The sequence below is a fragment of the Melampsora larici-populina genome (genome assembly GCF_000204055.1).
Source record: "Melampsora larici-populina 98AG31 unplaced genomic scaffold MELLAscaffold_40, whole genome shotgun sequence".
In the NCBI taxonomy this organism is placed as follows: Eukaryota; Fungi; Basidiomycota; class Pucciniomycetes; order Pucciniales; family Melampsoraceae; genus Melampsora; species Melampsora laricis-populina.
Window position 1 is genome coordinate 637611 of NW_006768804.1, and position 14898 is coordinate 652508.

Here is a 14898-nt window from a genome sequence, read left to right on the forward strand (position 1 = left end):
TGTTCTGCCATTGAGCCATGTCTTCATGTGGCGAGCACGGGCATTATAAATATCTCGAACCAGGGGTTTTGACCCAGGAGGCATTTCAAGAAGAGTACGAATCAACCGAGGTGGGCATCCTGTTGACCATGAGAGATCCCCATCCGTTTTCCCATCCGGTTTTGATATTTGTGTACCGCTATTATTTAACTTCCCCAAATGGGCAGGAAAAAATGATTGGGAGTATGATTTGTCATAGAATGATCTATCACTCCACACATGAGCCATAACACCCACACTACATATGTGTAGCAGGCTCAGTGAATAGGTGGTTATCATGTACTTACAGTTCTGCTCAGCTATCTGCTCATCAGGATAAGTTATTCATTTGTAATACATGCTGTAACTTTTTTTCGATTGTCAAAAGCATACAAAAGATTGCCTACATACACTGACTTAACACTTTGGTGTAATCTCATCAACTCAACGGCATGTAACACCCCTTCTGTTAGTAAGAAATAGCTTCAACAATATTGCCTGAGCAGCTACAGAATTATATGTAGTGAATCTTTTGGACAATTTTTTCAAAGTCAAAAAAGTTACATGTGGTATAACATGTGATTTATTTATTCTGATGGCCAAAAAACTAAGCAGACCTGTATGTACATGATATACAACAGTGGTACACAAACATGAACACCTGACCTAAAAACCCATGGACAAAACCCATGGACAAAACCCATGACAACCCGATTGTTTTGGGGGTTTTGTCCATTGGTTCTCCGCTTCCCCATTGGAAAAAACCCAAAAAACAATTGGGTTTTCATGGGTTTTGTCCATGGGTTTTTAGGTTGGGTATTCATGTTTGTGTACCACTGACTATTTACTTAGCTTGCTGCACATATTGGGTGTTATGCCTCAGGTGTGCAGTATTGGATCCTTATGACAAACTGTACTATTAGGGTGTGTTCACTTAAGGGATTTCTGACCAGAAATCACATTCTGTAAAATTTTTAAAGCAAAAATGAAACATGCACCACCAAATGAACACTTTAAAATTTGCAGAATGTGATTTCTCACCAGAAATTGCTTAAGTGAACGCACCCTTAATCATTTTCCTCTTCCAACTTAGGGAAGTTGAATGATGTTCACAGTGCATAGTTTTTGGGTTCTCCGAAGTTGGGCGGGCCAAAAAGTGTGAGAATCCCATATTTCCGCCTATCACAGTAACCCATACCCCAATTTCAAAAAAAACTATCTTTTCGGTGTAAAGCCATAGAAAAAAGGGTCAGTAGCAAGGTAGGAGTGCTGAGAATCTTTACTGCTAGGTGCTACAGTTCAATACAGACCGTGGAGAACCAAGAAGACTCACCACCCCCCTTTCTTCCTGCTCTTGAAAGCACATTGACCAGCCAGACCCTTTTTGCTAACATATTTCAGCCTTTCATCACTTCTTTCTTTTGTAGAAATGAAACAAATTTTGTGATCTACTTACAAACTCCCATATTTTATTGTCATAAAATACTTAATAGATCAAATACTGAAAAGTTTGATAGCAGATTATTTTTCAGCAAAATCAGCTGACAGCCCAAGCCATATACATCAAGACATAGTTCCTATGGCTATACATTCAAAACCCTCTACAGCCATGTTCTCTATGTCTTTAGAGGGTTGTAAATGTATGGCTACACTTTCAAACTATCAGCTTGAGTCTAAATAAGAGACCAAACTAAAGGAAAAACTTGCTTTTATTAGCTAAAAGTTGTCGGCTTTGTTGCAACAAGAAGTTTGACTTTCTATCAAGATAAATTTGAGCCAGTCATGTCAGTTCTAAATTATACAAATTTATAGTCTTGTAACAAAATTGAGTCCTTACTGAATATTTTGGACAATATTCTAATAGTCTTCTATAGATGGGTATCCTAGATACTCCTATCTCAGGGTGATCTAAATTCTACTATGTTTTAGGCCAAGAAGTTTGATCTTCTATGATTCAAAGCACAGATTTGAGAATTATGTTAGATGAAAGGTTTGGTTGCTTTTCAATGATGACCTTGGTCTGTTGTGATACAATCTTCTAATTGAGACTTAATGAAGCAGGAAAGAGTTTATAAAAACCACAATGGATCAGAAAAAATAAGAGTAGTTGATTTAGCTCTAAATCTAAAACTGGTTCTAATTTTTGAAGTAATTTGGCTGGTGGTTTAGAATAAAATTTTTTAAATGCTTTTGAGACCAGATAGTTAATTTATGTGGTAAATGATGAGATGGTGATTTTTCTTTCATGCCTTGATTGAGTAGTATTTATAGTAATACATCTTCCTGGTGGTATCTAGTGAATACGTTTACATACCTGGTCAGGGTTTGAACAACACCCCAATTGGATGGCTTGGTTATTTCAATTTGGTAACAAAAGGGGTACACAAACATGAAAACCCAACCTAAAAACCCATGGACAAAACCCATGACAGCCCGATTGTTTTTTGGGTTTTGTCCAACGGGAAAGCGGAAAACCCATGGACAAAACCCAAAAAACAATCTGGTTGTCATGGGTTTTGTCCATGGGTTTTTAGGTCGGGTGTTCATGTTTGTGTACCCCTAAAGCTTAGACCCTGGTTAGGGTTTCTTTGATTTCTATTAGGCTAGTTGGTCATATTTTGTATTAGACACTGTGGTGCATACTCAGCCTAAAGTTGTCTTGGTCTGGTTTCAAAGTTCTGGTTTCTTGTGAGGGTGGTTTCATCCCTGGCAGGGGTTTTTCTGTTGTAGACACTTGTGTGGCAAAGTAGACCCTTATGTGGTTTTTGGTTCACTCTTGAAACTCAAGTGTGAGGTGTTAATAATCTATCTCAAAACTTTTTTATGGGGTTTTGAGATTTTTTTTTGCTTTTATGTTTTTCATTGTCTGCCTTAGGAGTAAGTGTAATTACTCTCTAGGTTGACAAAAACCCTCTACAGCCATGTTTTCTATGTCTTTAGAGCATCCACAGCCGTTTGCATTGAAACTGGAGTTATTTAGCTAAATTTAATGATTGTTAGCCAGGGTCAACTAATCTCATGCTACTTCCCACAGTTGTTGGCTTCAAATTACATTCTTAACTCCAAATTAAAGACTCAGACCACAACTGTATGCTTCAAGTTAAAAGCTAAGTTGTCTCCAATTCTCAAACAACCAACAAATTCCTCTGATCATTCCTCACTTTATGTTTCAATAACAATATCAATTTGTCTCTTTTACTTATTAGCTCAATGTATGCTGGTTCAAACAAAAAACAGATTTATTTTCTAATTGCTCCAACTTTCATGATGTTGTATAACTCACACAAAGTGAAGTTGATTTCTGCCTCTCATTGTCTATATATTTGATGTTGGATGATGTGTTGATGCTAGGAAACAATAGAATAAATTATTCAAAGACCCATTACAAATCAAATCATCCATTCATATGATCTCAAGCCAAGAGATCAATTTCAAGTTATATACAACTGAGTATTGAATACATAGATCAAGTTGAGATTTGAAAAAGAAAGTTGTCCTAGAGCATGATGTTTGTTTTTGAACTCTAAATTTGGGGTTGGATGTGAATGTGGTGGTAGAAGATGATGAGAGTGCCAAGTGATTGAGGTGAAGGATGAGCAAGGCGGCAGAGTTGAACTTGTGGTGGTATTGATGGAAATCAATGAATATTGTGATTGATGATTGGAGGCTAGATTGTTGAGTGAAGGTGTAAGTGAGGTGTGTTGAGAAATGGCAAGTCAAGTTGAGGTTGGTATTTTTGGTGGTTTTTGAGGGCAAGTTAGCTATAGCAAGAGCTAGACTGGGATAAATTTGTACCAGCTTAGAGATTTTTTGTTGCAAACTTGGTTATAGATTCCCTACAGATTCACTCTTGTGAAATTATTTTGAGCTTTAGGTTAAATATTTAGCTATTCCCACAACTTAACCCAACAATTGCAGATGCTCTTAGAGGGTATTACATTTGTAACCATGAATGTACAGTTGAACCCGCGCAATCACATAATATGGGTGGAAGACTTTTGCTATGCATTTTCACGGGTTATGAAATTCTGCTGTCAAATTTGGCAGTAAAAATCATCAAGATTGAGAATTTTTTCTATGCATTATCACAGGTTATGCAGCTGTGCAGGTATGCAATTGAGTGGGTTTGACTGTATGCTCATAGAGGTGTTCCCCAACAAAGACACACCCCCTCTATAGCCAGAGATTTTCCTTTCCACCAAGGGGTATGGATTTAGAGGGGTTTGACTGGATTTTTTTGTACTCTATCTGTCACTTTAGAATCATATTATCCAAAGTGAAATTATAGAAAAAAAGGATTTATTTTTGTCAATTTCCTTCAACAAGTTTCTTAAAACAAGATCAACAATTTCTGCCAGCATTAAAAAAGTTCCTTGGTGGAAACATGGCCTAGGCTGGGAACATGGTTGAAAGTATACCGGTCATCAAATCATCTCAAACTCAGCCTGAGCCCCAAAACTGAGGCCCCAAGGGTTCCCCGACCCCCAAAACCGTTGGGGTGCGGGTTTGGTCAGTCTTTTTTGGACCCCAGTACATTGGGGGGGCCATAGGGCTTGGGGCAGGGGGCGTAGTCCTCAATCCCCCAATGTTATACACAGGGATCCCCGGCTACCCGCAGGTTTTAGGCCTTTGGGATAGGGTTTGGGGGGCTTCTGAGAGCCGGGTTTTGATTGGTTCAGGGTAGGGTTTGGGTGTGGGGGGGCTTATTCAATATTGGTTTGGGGTGCGGGTAGGCCATTACCTGTGTTCTTTGGGTTGGGGCTCAGGCTAATCTCAAACTGCACATCTGAGCCATAAAGCATATGCTACATATGTGCAAACATCTGAGTAAATCCTTAGCTATCAGCTACATACAGGTCCACTCAGTTCTCTGCTCTTTGGATAAGCAAATCACATATAACACATTCTGTGACTTTATTCAGCTTGAAACACACATTCGAAAACATTAATACCATAACAAGTTAAAGAAAAGGACATTTTGAATTCTATCTGACAAATTGTGTGATTCAAAATGTCAGTTTAGGTCATCTTGCCTCTCCAAGACAAAATTTGAAAGTATGTGGCACCACACATGTAGCACTACACACTTGCTATGAGTACTCTTCTACATATATGTATCACAATGGATACTTGGGAAATATTCATGGAGCTGTTTAACAGTAGCTGAAGGGGAATCTGGTCCCTAGGACCAATATTGCCATCTGGGAACCTCTTCAATACTGGCAGTATAAAGTGTAAGTTCTCTCTACATAATTATGGCGTTTGAACATGTGCAAGAAATTTGCAAAACCGATGTGCAAGATCCGTGCAAGATCCGTGCAAGATCCGTGCAAGAAATCTTGCACGGATCTTGCTTAATTAATTTTTTCACAACCCCCTGCTGTATGTATCTCATCAAGGGCAAACTGAGTCCTTGAAGCAGGGAAGCCTAGGTTCACACATAACTTTCTTAAGTCTGCAAGTTTTGTGGAAGTTCTATGCAAGATGTTTAAAAGAACTTGCACAGAACTTTCTCACAACTTGCAAATTTCTCGCGCATGTTTGAACGCCATAATTATGTAAAAACCAATGAAAAATGTTTTATGGACCTTTGAAAGCTTCACCCAAACTTGCCTAAACTTCTTATGCATACTACATATTTCAAAATCAACTTCATGAAATCCTTCAAAATCACACAAAACTCTACATGTAATGAAAATCTTGGATTATGATTTGATTATAACCTCTTTGAGCATACTTTCTCTAGGCAAGGCTGATTAAAAGGAATATCAAGTTCAAACTTACATTCTATTTATTTATCCACAAAGACTTGAATCATGTTCATTTAACCTGTAAATCTCAAAATGCAAAAAATGAACCATACCCCATTGGCATCAGACCAAGACTTTCAATCTTGCAAAATGCAATTCCTGACCAGAAATTGCTTAAGTGAATGCGCCCTGGAATTTTCATCAATTATCTCTTTTCCTTGCTCTCCCTCTTGATTTCCATGAGATCTGATCCAACTCTCAATAACAAGACCCAAAAGTTCAGGTTAATAACTGTGAAACAGTAAGCTTCAGTTGTTTTTTTCCATATTGTGTGATCATTTCTTGAATTTAATTCAATCATTCAATGATTCTTCTGATTCGATTTGATAAACTAATTCAGATGAATGTAATAAAGAGCTTTGTAAAGAATTAGGTAAGATCAAAAACCCTTCATTGGGTGTCCAAATCCTATAGACCGGATTCGATTCATATGTTTCAGGTAAAGGTAAACCTGTTTTCGAATTCACCAGAAATGAAAAAATAATCGATTCTGCACTTGGTCCACCTCTATGTGATATATCTGAATTAGATTGTCTTTGATCTTTTGAAACCCCCCCCGTCCCGCAAAAAAAGAACATCAGTCTTTTTGTAAGAAACTATGGATAAAGAAAGATAAAAGTTTACCAAAGAGATGTATATAACCATCCGGACCCAGATCTTGACGAGATTTCGAAAGATCAATTAAATAAGGATCAGACGTATAAATCGTTTGAAAAGTATGATGAATAAGTTGTAAGAAAGCAGGATTCGAATCGAATTTAGAGTAAGATGAATCCGAAAAGGATCCTAAGATTGTAGGAGAGTTTAAAGAGATGGGTGGTTTGGATAAGAAACTAATGGATGTGGTTGTGGATGTGGTTGAGGGATGTAAGTATAATGGAGAAGTTCCTTTGTAGGTTTTGAGTTTGATGGGAGTGATTGTTTTTGATGATTGACTTGAAAGTGATCTGGTGATTAACTTGGATATCATTCGATTTGAAGCCATGGCTTTGATGATTTGCAACTTCTTGAGAATGAGAATAGTTATTGAGGGTGATTGAGTGATGAGATTGAGAAGTTGAGAGTTGAAGTTGGTCCTGTTGAGAGTGGCTATCACTACGTCATCATCATGGTCACTATGGTGACCGATCGATCGATCTCACACACGTGACTCACACTTTTCTTCTTTTCCACGAACACACTCAGTCTCACTCCACTTCAGTTCCATAAACCATCCAACAGAACTCAACCATTCTAAAAGTCACACATCTATCATGAAGCCCTTCATAGGCTTCAATCCTAAACTCTTATTCTTCTTATCTCATCTTATCATCTTATCCTCAAGTACTTCTTCATCAGATCCAATCCAAGACTTTTCAGAACATGATTCGTTACTATGGGGTACATATCGACCTAATCTTTATTTCGGTCTAAGACCTCGTTTACCAAATTCATTAATGATGGGATCAATTTGGTTTGGTGTGAATGACTTTTCTAGTTTTTCAAGTTAGTGTTTTTCTTTTTTTTAAACCTACCAAAATCGATTTGAAAACTAATTAATTCTTTCTTTGTTTCTATTTTTTTTGGTTCGGTTAGAATCAAGACATGCATGTGAACAAGGTGATGATTTAGCTGGCTATGGTTGGAAAACTCATGATGGTAGAACAAGTGGTCAACATTATGTGAATGATGTTTTGAATAATGTAAGAATCGAATCTGAACTATTGAAAGTCGAAGGTGGTGCTCATGGTCTGTCTTCTTTTTCTCTTCGCTTATCTCTTTCTTTCCCCCAAAAAATTTGACTCATCTGATCAATTTGTTCTTGTTGGATATATATCTCTTGATGTTTAGGCGGAAGTTGGGGTGTAAGGATACGTGGAGAACGTTTGAATCCAGGTAAGTCGAAAAAGTCTTGCGATTTTTGAGGATATAACTGATTTTCTGTCAACCTTTTTTCAAGCTGCACCTGCAAAGATTAGTATGATCAATTATTTTGGACTAGATGGTTTAGGAACATTTCAATTGGAGAATGAAGAAGATGATGAGGTGAGGATTATCTCAAACACCAATAAAATGACAAAAGCAGAAATCTGATTTTCTTCGATTTGATTTCTCAGGGTATTGAAGGACCTGTTAAAATCTCAGGTTCAACCACACAACTGGGCGAATTCACGATTCGAGTACAAGATAGTGAGTAGGATCACTCGGTTCCAACTCAAATTTGTCTTCTCTCTTACTGATCATTATCTATCCTTGATTAAAGGTCCAACTAATTCTCGTCTTCAGGCTCGTAATCATGCCTCTGATTTCGGTGAACAAATGGATCGTACTCAATATCTTGGAATTCAAATGCCAGCCGGTACCGTATGGAAAGCTAAAGGTAAATCGAAATCGAAACTGAAACGATGATCAAAGGACTGTGGTCATTTTGGGTTGCTTCTAACTCATCTTTCCCAATTGATGATTTCAGAAAGCATTATAACGGCCATCAATGAACGTGTCCATGGACTGATCGACAAGTATACCAAGGAGAATTTACCAGACCCAGCCTTGACGCTCTCCCTACCCAATGAGATCCGATATGGAAGCAATCTCTATGCCGTACAAAAGACCTACGAGGCCCCATTTGAACTTGAAATCTTTTTTGATGGAGATGGAGCTCCTAAATTAGATTCGATCTCACTCTCAGCTGGTTTAGCAGCAGCATCAGAAGCCTTCAATGATCGATTTGAGAAATCGTTTCCTAAAATCTTTTCATCTGAATTCACATCTGATCAACAAGTCATGGCCAAAGAGATGCTTTCAAGTATGATTGGAGGGATTGGATATTTTTATGGTTCTTCAATCGTAGATCGAAACTTTGCTCATGATTATGATGATGATGGGTTATTACTTACGGGTCATACTGAAGAAACCGAATCTGGACAACGTACTCGTGATCCACAATTGACTGAAGATCGGGAACTCTTCACGGCTACTCCTAGTCGATCTTTCTTTCCACGTGGGTTCTATTGGGACGAGGGTTTCCATCTTGCTCTGATCGGTGCCTGGGATAATGACATGAGGTATGAGTGAAAGCTTGGTGCTGAGCCACAGATAGATTTGAATGACATCATCTAGCTTGCTGATTTACTCAACTGTATTTCTCTTTTTGGTGATCTGATACTACAGTCTTGAGATTTTACGCAGTTGGATGAATCTCATCGATCGAGATGGATGGGTAGCTCGAGAACAAATCTTAGGAGAAGAAGCTCGTAGCAAAGTTCCTACCGAATTCCAAACCCAATATTCTAATCATGCCAATCCACCCACACTGACGATGGCCGTGACATCTTACATTAAACGACTTCAAAGAAGACAACCAGGAGGAGCGATTAGTGATGCAGAACTAGGTCTTGATGTAACTTCTCAACAAGTGATGACAGGATCAGTGAGACCAGGCGAAAGATTGTTATCAGATGGAGTGTTAGCCAAAGGGTTTCTAGAAAAGATTTATCCTAAATTGAAATTACATTATGAATGGTTCAAAGAAACACAAATTGGGCAAATTCGAGAATGGGGAAGAGAGTCGAGGAGTAAGAGTGAAGGATATAGATGGAGAGGTCGAACTCAAGATCATGTGTTGACATCTGGTATAGATGATTATCCGAGAGGATCACCACATCCGGGTGAATTACATTTAGATTTGATTTGTTGGATGGGATTCTTTACTAGGACTATGAAACAGATTGCAGAATATGTGGGTGAAGAGGATGATGTGATGGAATATGAGAAAACGTATGAGGCTATCTTGGCCAATATAGATGGTATGATGAGGTTTTTTTTGCGCCATTCGGATTGGGTTTAAAGGTTTGAGAAAGGTGATGTAAGCTGATGATTTGAGTATTTTTTGGACTTTTTTTAGATTTGCATTGGAATGAAGAGAAACAGATGTACTGTGATGTTAGTGTGAACGAGAATGGTAAGTAAGATCACGAAATCAATTGGTTTTTTGATCTAGAAAAATTGATGGAGAGTTTAAAATGATTTTTCTTGAAATTTTAGATGAATCATATCATGTCTGTCATAAAGGATACATTTCATTATTTCCATTCTTCTTAGGACTTCTTTCACCCGACTCTCCCAGATTAGGTTCGATCTTAAAGGATATTAGAGATCCGGATGGAGTTTGGTCTGAATTTGGAATCCGTAGTTTATCATTAAGTGATCAATTCTTTGGTCAAGGTGAGAATTATTGGAGAGGACCGATTTGGATTCCTATGAATTATATGGCACTTTGTTCACTTTATAATGTAAGGTTTACATCTTTTCCGTTTGATGGATTCTAAATGTGTGTCTGTGTGGGATATACTGATTTTGGTTTGGTTTTTTTTGTGCGGGATTGTGCAGACTTATGCTAAAGAAGCTGGTCCTTATCAACAATTAGCGGCTGGAATTTATAGTGAATTAAGAGAAAATGTGATTAAGAATGTTTATAAGGTAAGTACCGAAACTATCTTCTTTGAACGATTTTTTTCATTTTCTTTGTTCTTGATCAGTTTTCTCATCCTCAAATCTGAATAAACTGATGATGATGATTGTGATTTATAGGAATGGAAAAGAACAGGATTTACTTGGGAACAGTATGATCCTATGAATGGTGAAGGTAGAAGATCTAAACCGTTTACGGGTTGGACAAGTTTAGTGGCTATGATGATGGCTGAAGAATATGATATGTAATGATCATTTCAATTCATTTGATTGGAAATGATTGTGTAGAGACACACAAAACAAAAGGAATGTTAATGTCAAGAGAACATTTTTTGGATATCACATGAATGGTTTTAAGAAGTCAAAAAAAAACCAAAAAAAAAGTTGGCATAGTTTTGGTTTTGGTTGAAAGTGTTTAGAAGTGCATATCAAGTTTTTTTTTGATTTTCTTTGCTTTTGTTTCTTAATTTAATGTAAATAGATAAATGGAGTTATTTGATTGATATAGAAGATTTTTTTTCATTTTTTTAAAAAAAATGGAGAGGAGTATGGAATTATAGATATGATTGTTGTATTGACTCTCTCTTTATTGGTTTATGATTAGCATTTCATTAGTTAGATTAGATATCCTTTAGACCTTATAAACTTGTCTGGTTACAAGGTATACACGGGTCATTTGAGAACAGATTGGAACATATGCTTGGTTGGAATTCCCCTGAGACCAATCTGTAACAGCTGTTTGATTGGTTTGTCTTGGTTGACTATCTGGCTTCATGGTACAATAGGATCGAATTCTGGTGAACTAGGAAGATGGATGTTCTTCAATATGCATATGTATAGCTTTTGCTTGTTGAATGATTTATAGTTTTGATTTTGGGTTTGATATTATGATGGTTTGAGTGAAAAGGGGTGGTGATTTTTTTTCTGAATTGGTTTACCTACAAAAGTGATTGTAAAAATATTGTTCATTGCCAAGTTATAGATTGTAAATGCCAAGATAAAGGTTTGAGAGATGGGTACTTAAAGACCAATCAAATTCAAGAGAATAAGGGGGCTCAAGTCAAAATTTTTGCGGCCTTTTCTTAAAAGATTGGGGAAAGTTTTTTACGGTACCGTGCTGTAAAAACTTTTCCCAATTCGTAAAAACGGACCAGAAAAATTTCTTTTGGATCTCCTTCTGAGCAGCAAATTTACGCAAATTTGCGTAAATTTACTGCTCAAAAAAATCTGGGAAAAGTTTTTTACGATAAAAGTAGTAAAAAATTTTGACTTGAGCCCCCCTAATGTAATTCTGTGTAAGTTTAACACATCTTGTTTGCCTTGAGTGTAAGCTTCATGTGGAAGCCCGTATAAGTTCAAATAATTGGCCAATGTATGATTTAGGACCTTCTTACATTTGATAATTGATATCATAAAGGATGGATGATGGATAATTGATGATGGATGATAAATGTAAATGAGTATAGAAGTGTTGGTCAGTCGGTGTAAGGGTCACTAAACACTCCTTTAACAGAATCAAGCTTTCCACAAATTGGGACACTTCAAACTCAGCATATGATTAAATTTCCCACCAAGCAATTGGCCTCTTCTACCTGGTCTGGCCCTGACGGACCTGATGGGTTGCGGGTTGCCACAGGGCCTGTCCCCGCCCGACAGTTTGGCCAGCTCATGCGAGGCCGGATCATAGTCCCCATCTGCGTTTGGCCCAGTGCCTTGCAATTCAAACTTACTTCTTATCTGAAAGATGAAAGAACCCACTATCAACAGCTCAGCAAGAGTTTCCGATTTCTTTGGTAAGTTCATTTATTTCAACTCAATCCAACTTTCTTCTTCTGACTATCACTGATCATGATGTCTTTTAAATTTGAAACATCTTAAAGGTACCATTTCACAAATAGCTTGGTTATTTGCTCAATTACCTCAGATTTGGAAAAACTATCGTTCAAAATCAGTAGATGGTTTAGCATTACCTTTCTTATTGAGTTGGTTATCGGGTGATTTGACTAATCTATTAGGTTGTTTACTCACTGAACAATTACCATTTCAAAGAAACTTAGCTATTTACTTTACTTTAGTGGATTTGATTTTAATCTATCAATTCAAAACTTACTCAAGGCCTATTTTACCTGATTATCAACCTTTAGGACACCATGACTCTAATTCACTCAGTCGATCACCATTCTCTAATGAAACTGAAACCCCTGAAGAACGTTGGAGAAGACACTTACGTCAAGTCTCAGCTGCTCAACTTGAATCTCCTGGCGGTCTAGCTAGAGAATATACTCGTTCAATGTCTCGAAAAGGTCGTCCTAGACAAACTTCTTCTCAAAGTATGGGTGGTGGTGGTGGTGGTGCTATGGATGCATCATTCCTTTCAACAAAGTCTGATCAAACGCCGATCTCAAACGCAGGCCCAGTTTCAGACTCTGGTGGTACTGTAGTCAGGTCTCCTACTCATGATCAACGTGGTAGATCTTTGGCACGTTCTAATCATGCTAGACTGGCTCCTCTCAGTACGACTACCATACTTTGGAATCCTAATGAAAACGAACGGTCTGTCTCAAACGGAGGCTTAGTAACCAGTCCACCAAGAAGCCCGCAACCTTCTGTGTTGCCTTCTATTGCTTTCCTTGGTATTTTCACTTTTCTTGTCTTCAATACTGCCAAATTCTACCCTGCTGGCGAAAATTTAGGCGGAATCTCTAGAGCATGGGATAACAAAATTCTTACTTCTGATCTTATGAAATACGATTCAGGTTCTACAAAATTTCCTATTCTTGATCAAGTACTTAAACGAAGATCATTTTCAAATTCAGAACAACCAGTAATAGTCAGTTTTGATTGGCAACGGTTAATTGGACGTATATCAGCTTGGTTATGTGCAATACTTTATCTTACGTCTAGATTACCGCAAATTTGGAAAAACTATTGTAGAAAATCAGTCGAAGGATTATCTATGACACTTTTCGTCATGGCATTTTTAGGAAATTTAACTTATGTGATCAGTGTTTTAACTTCACCACAAGTTTCGAATCAAGTTGGTTATCTTGCTGAATCGTTTCCTTATTTAATTGGATCTGGTGGTACACTTTGTTTTGATTTTACGATTTTTGTTCAAAGTCGACTTTATTCATCAAATCGATTACCTCGAAGAAAAAGAACCAGGAGTATAAGTAGAAGTAGAAGTAGACGAAGAAGAACTATTGGAGGAGATTTAGATATCGAAGAACAAACCGGTTTACTTTTACCTGTTTCGCCTCCTTCGAATCTTTCTTTGTCAACCCCTTCTCGTTCTCGTTCTCGTACTGAACCGACTGAAATGGAAGGATCACGTAAACTTACTACACCTAATCAACTTCAGATCTCACAACCTGACAATGATCTTGAAAGATCTGTTGTAACTTCTCCAGTTGAAGAACAAGAAATCTTAATATGAACTCAAGTCATCGAAATATTAGATATAGAATCACTTTTGTCTCTTTTCGGATTTCATTTTCTCATTGTACTCTTTATTATGATCAGTTAGGCTCAATCGATAGTAATTTCATTGATGTAAAGGTCACTTAAACTTTTTCTTTCTATTTGATTTCTTTTGACAAGCTTGTCTTCTTCATCTCTTTGTAAAATGGGATGATGTTGTTTTATTTAATTGTAATTGAATTCATTTCAAAACCTGAATCATATAAAAAGAGTTTGTATTCTGAAAAGTTTAATGTTTTGAAGTCATGATGATCAAGTTTTTGTATCAAAAGTTGATCATTATTGGAACTCTCTTGTTTGCTTAAGGATTGATGGGAGTTAAATGGGTCTACACGGTCACTGTATTTTTATTAATTTTTGTCCAAACTTCTACCACTAACACTTGTTGACCTTGGCTCAAGTCCCTCGCTGATCAAGCCTCAGACCTGTCCGGTAAATTTGGCTTGGGCAAAGGACTTGTGTCAAGTTTCATTATTGACCCATTTTCTTTTTTGTATCAGCAATCGCCACCCAAACTCGCCGTGAGGCTCAAGCCCTTGTTATCAAAGCAAAACACACACGAAAGCCCACCTGTATCCGCAGGTGGAAGGAAATCTCGTAATATACAGTTGTATCCACATAACTTCTCAGCAAGCCCCGTTTTGAAGCCACGTCTTCAGGCGTCCTCTCGGTGCAAAATACATAGATTCCGGTCTGACTTCATAGCTGTTCATGCCGCCATATATAATCGGCCTTCTCCCTAACTGTCGGGAGCGTAACAGTATCAGTCTTTTTCTGAGACTCTGTCGCTCTGAGACTCTTCTGAGACTCTCTCTGAGCACCTCGGGGTGTCCTTTTCTACCACTCGAAGCGGGCCTAAGAATGAACAATACAGCCGTTTCGAGCGGCTTTCCCCCTATCTCGTATCCATCTCGTTCTCCTCCCCATCTCGGTGACCTCAAACGCGCCAACGTTTTTTATTTTTTTATTTTTTAATACATACGACATCATCTATGTAATCCAAAACATCAAATGTCCTGTACCCGACCACTCGAGCATGAGACCACCCGGACACACTTGAGCAATCGGACACTCAAACACTCAAAGTTCCTACTATAGGCAAGTCACACCACATAATCATCTTTGACTTCAGCATCCCACA

The 14898-nt window shown here is 37.8% G+C and overlaps 3 protein-coding genes across 3 annotated transcripts; 2 read left to right on the top strand and 1 right to left on the bottom strand.

Moving 5' to 3' along the window:
• Positions 1 to 6121: 6121 nt before the first annotated feature.
• On the bottom strand, positions 6122 to 6813 carry MELLADRAFT_109968 (uncharacterized protein; the record flags this gene model as incomplete). Its single annotated transcript, XM_007414023.1, has 2 exons — positions 6122 to 6369; positions 6453 to 6813. The coding sequence occupies 2 exons, from the start codon at positions 6811 to 6813 to the stop codon at positions 6122 to 6124; spliced, it is 609 nt and encodes a 202-aa protein (XP_007414085.1).
• A 268-nt stretch (positions 6814 to 7081) lies between these two features.
• Positions 7082 to 10526, top strand: MELLADRAFT_109969 (family 63 glycoside hydrolase; the record flags this gene model as incomplete). The annotated part of the gene is made up of 12 exons (XM_007413969.1): positions 7082 to 7313; positions 7404 to 7556; positions 7659 to 7703; positions 7768 to 7853; positions 7925 to 7997; positions 8071 to 8187; positions 8278 to 8872; positions 8979 to 9613; positions 9712 to 9768; positions 9852 to 10099; positions 10197 to 10286; positions 10398 to 10526. 12 exons carry the CDS (start codon positions 7082 to 7084, stop codon positions 10524 to 10526), a joined length of 2460 nt encoding a protein of 819 aa, XP_007414031.1.
• Positions 10527 to 12015: 1489 nt separating this feature from the next.
• On the top strand, positions 12016 to 13997 carry MELLADRAFT_78753 (uncharacterized protein; the record flags this gene model as incomplete). The annotated part of the gene is made up of 2 exons (XM_007413970.1): positions 12016 to 12070; positions 12158 to 13997. 2 exons carry the CDS (start codon positions 12022 to 12024, stop codon positions 13711 to 13713), a joined length of 1605 nt encoding a protein of 534 aa, XP_007414032.1.
• Positions 13998 to 14898: the final 901 nt, after the last annotated feature.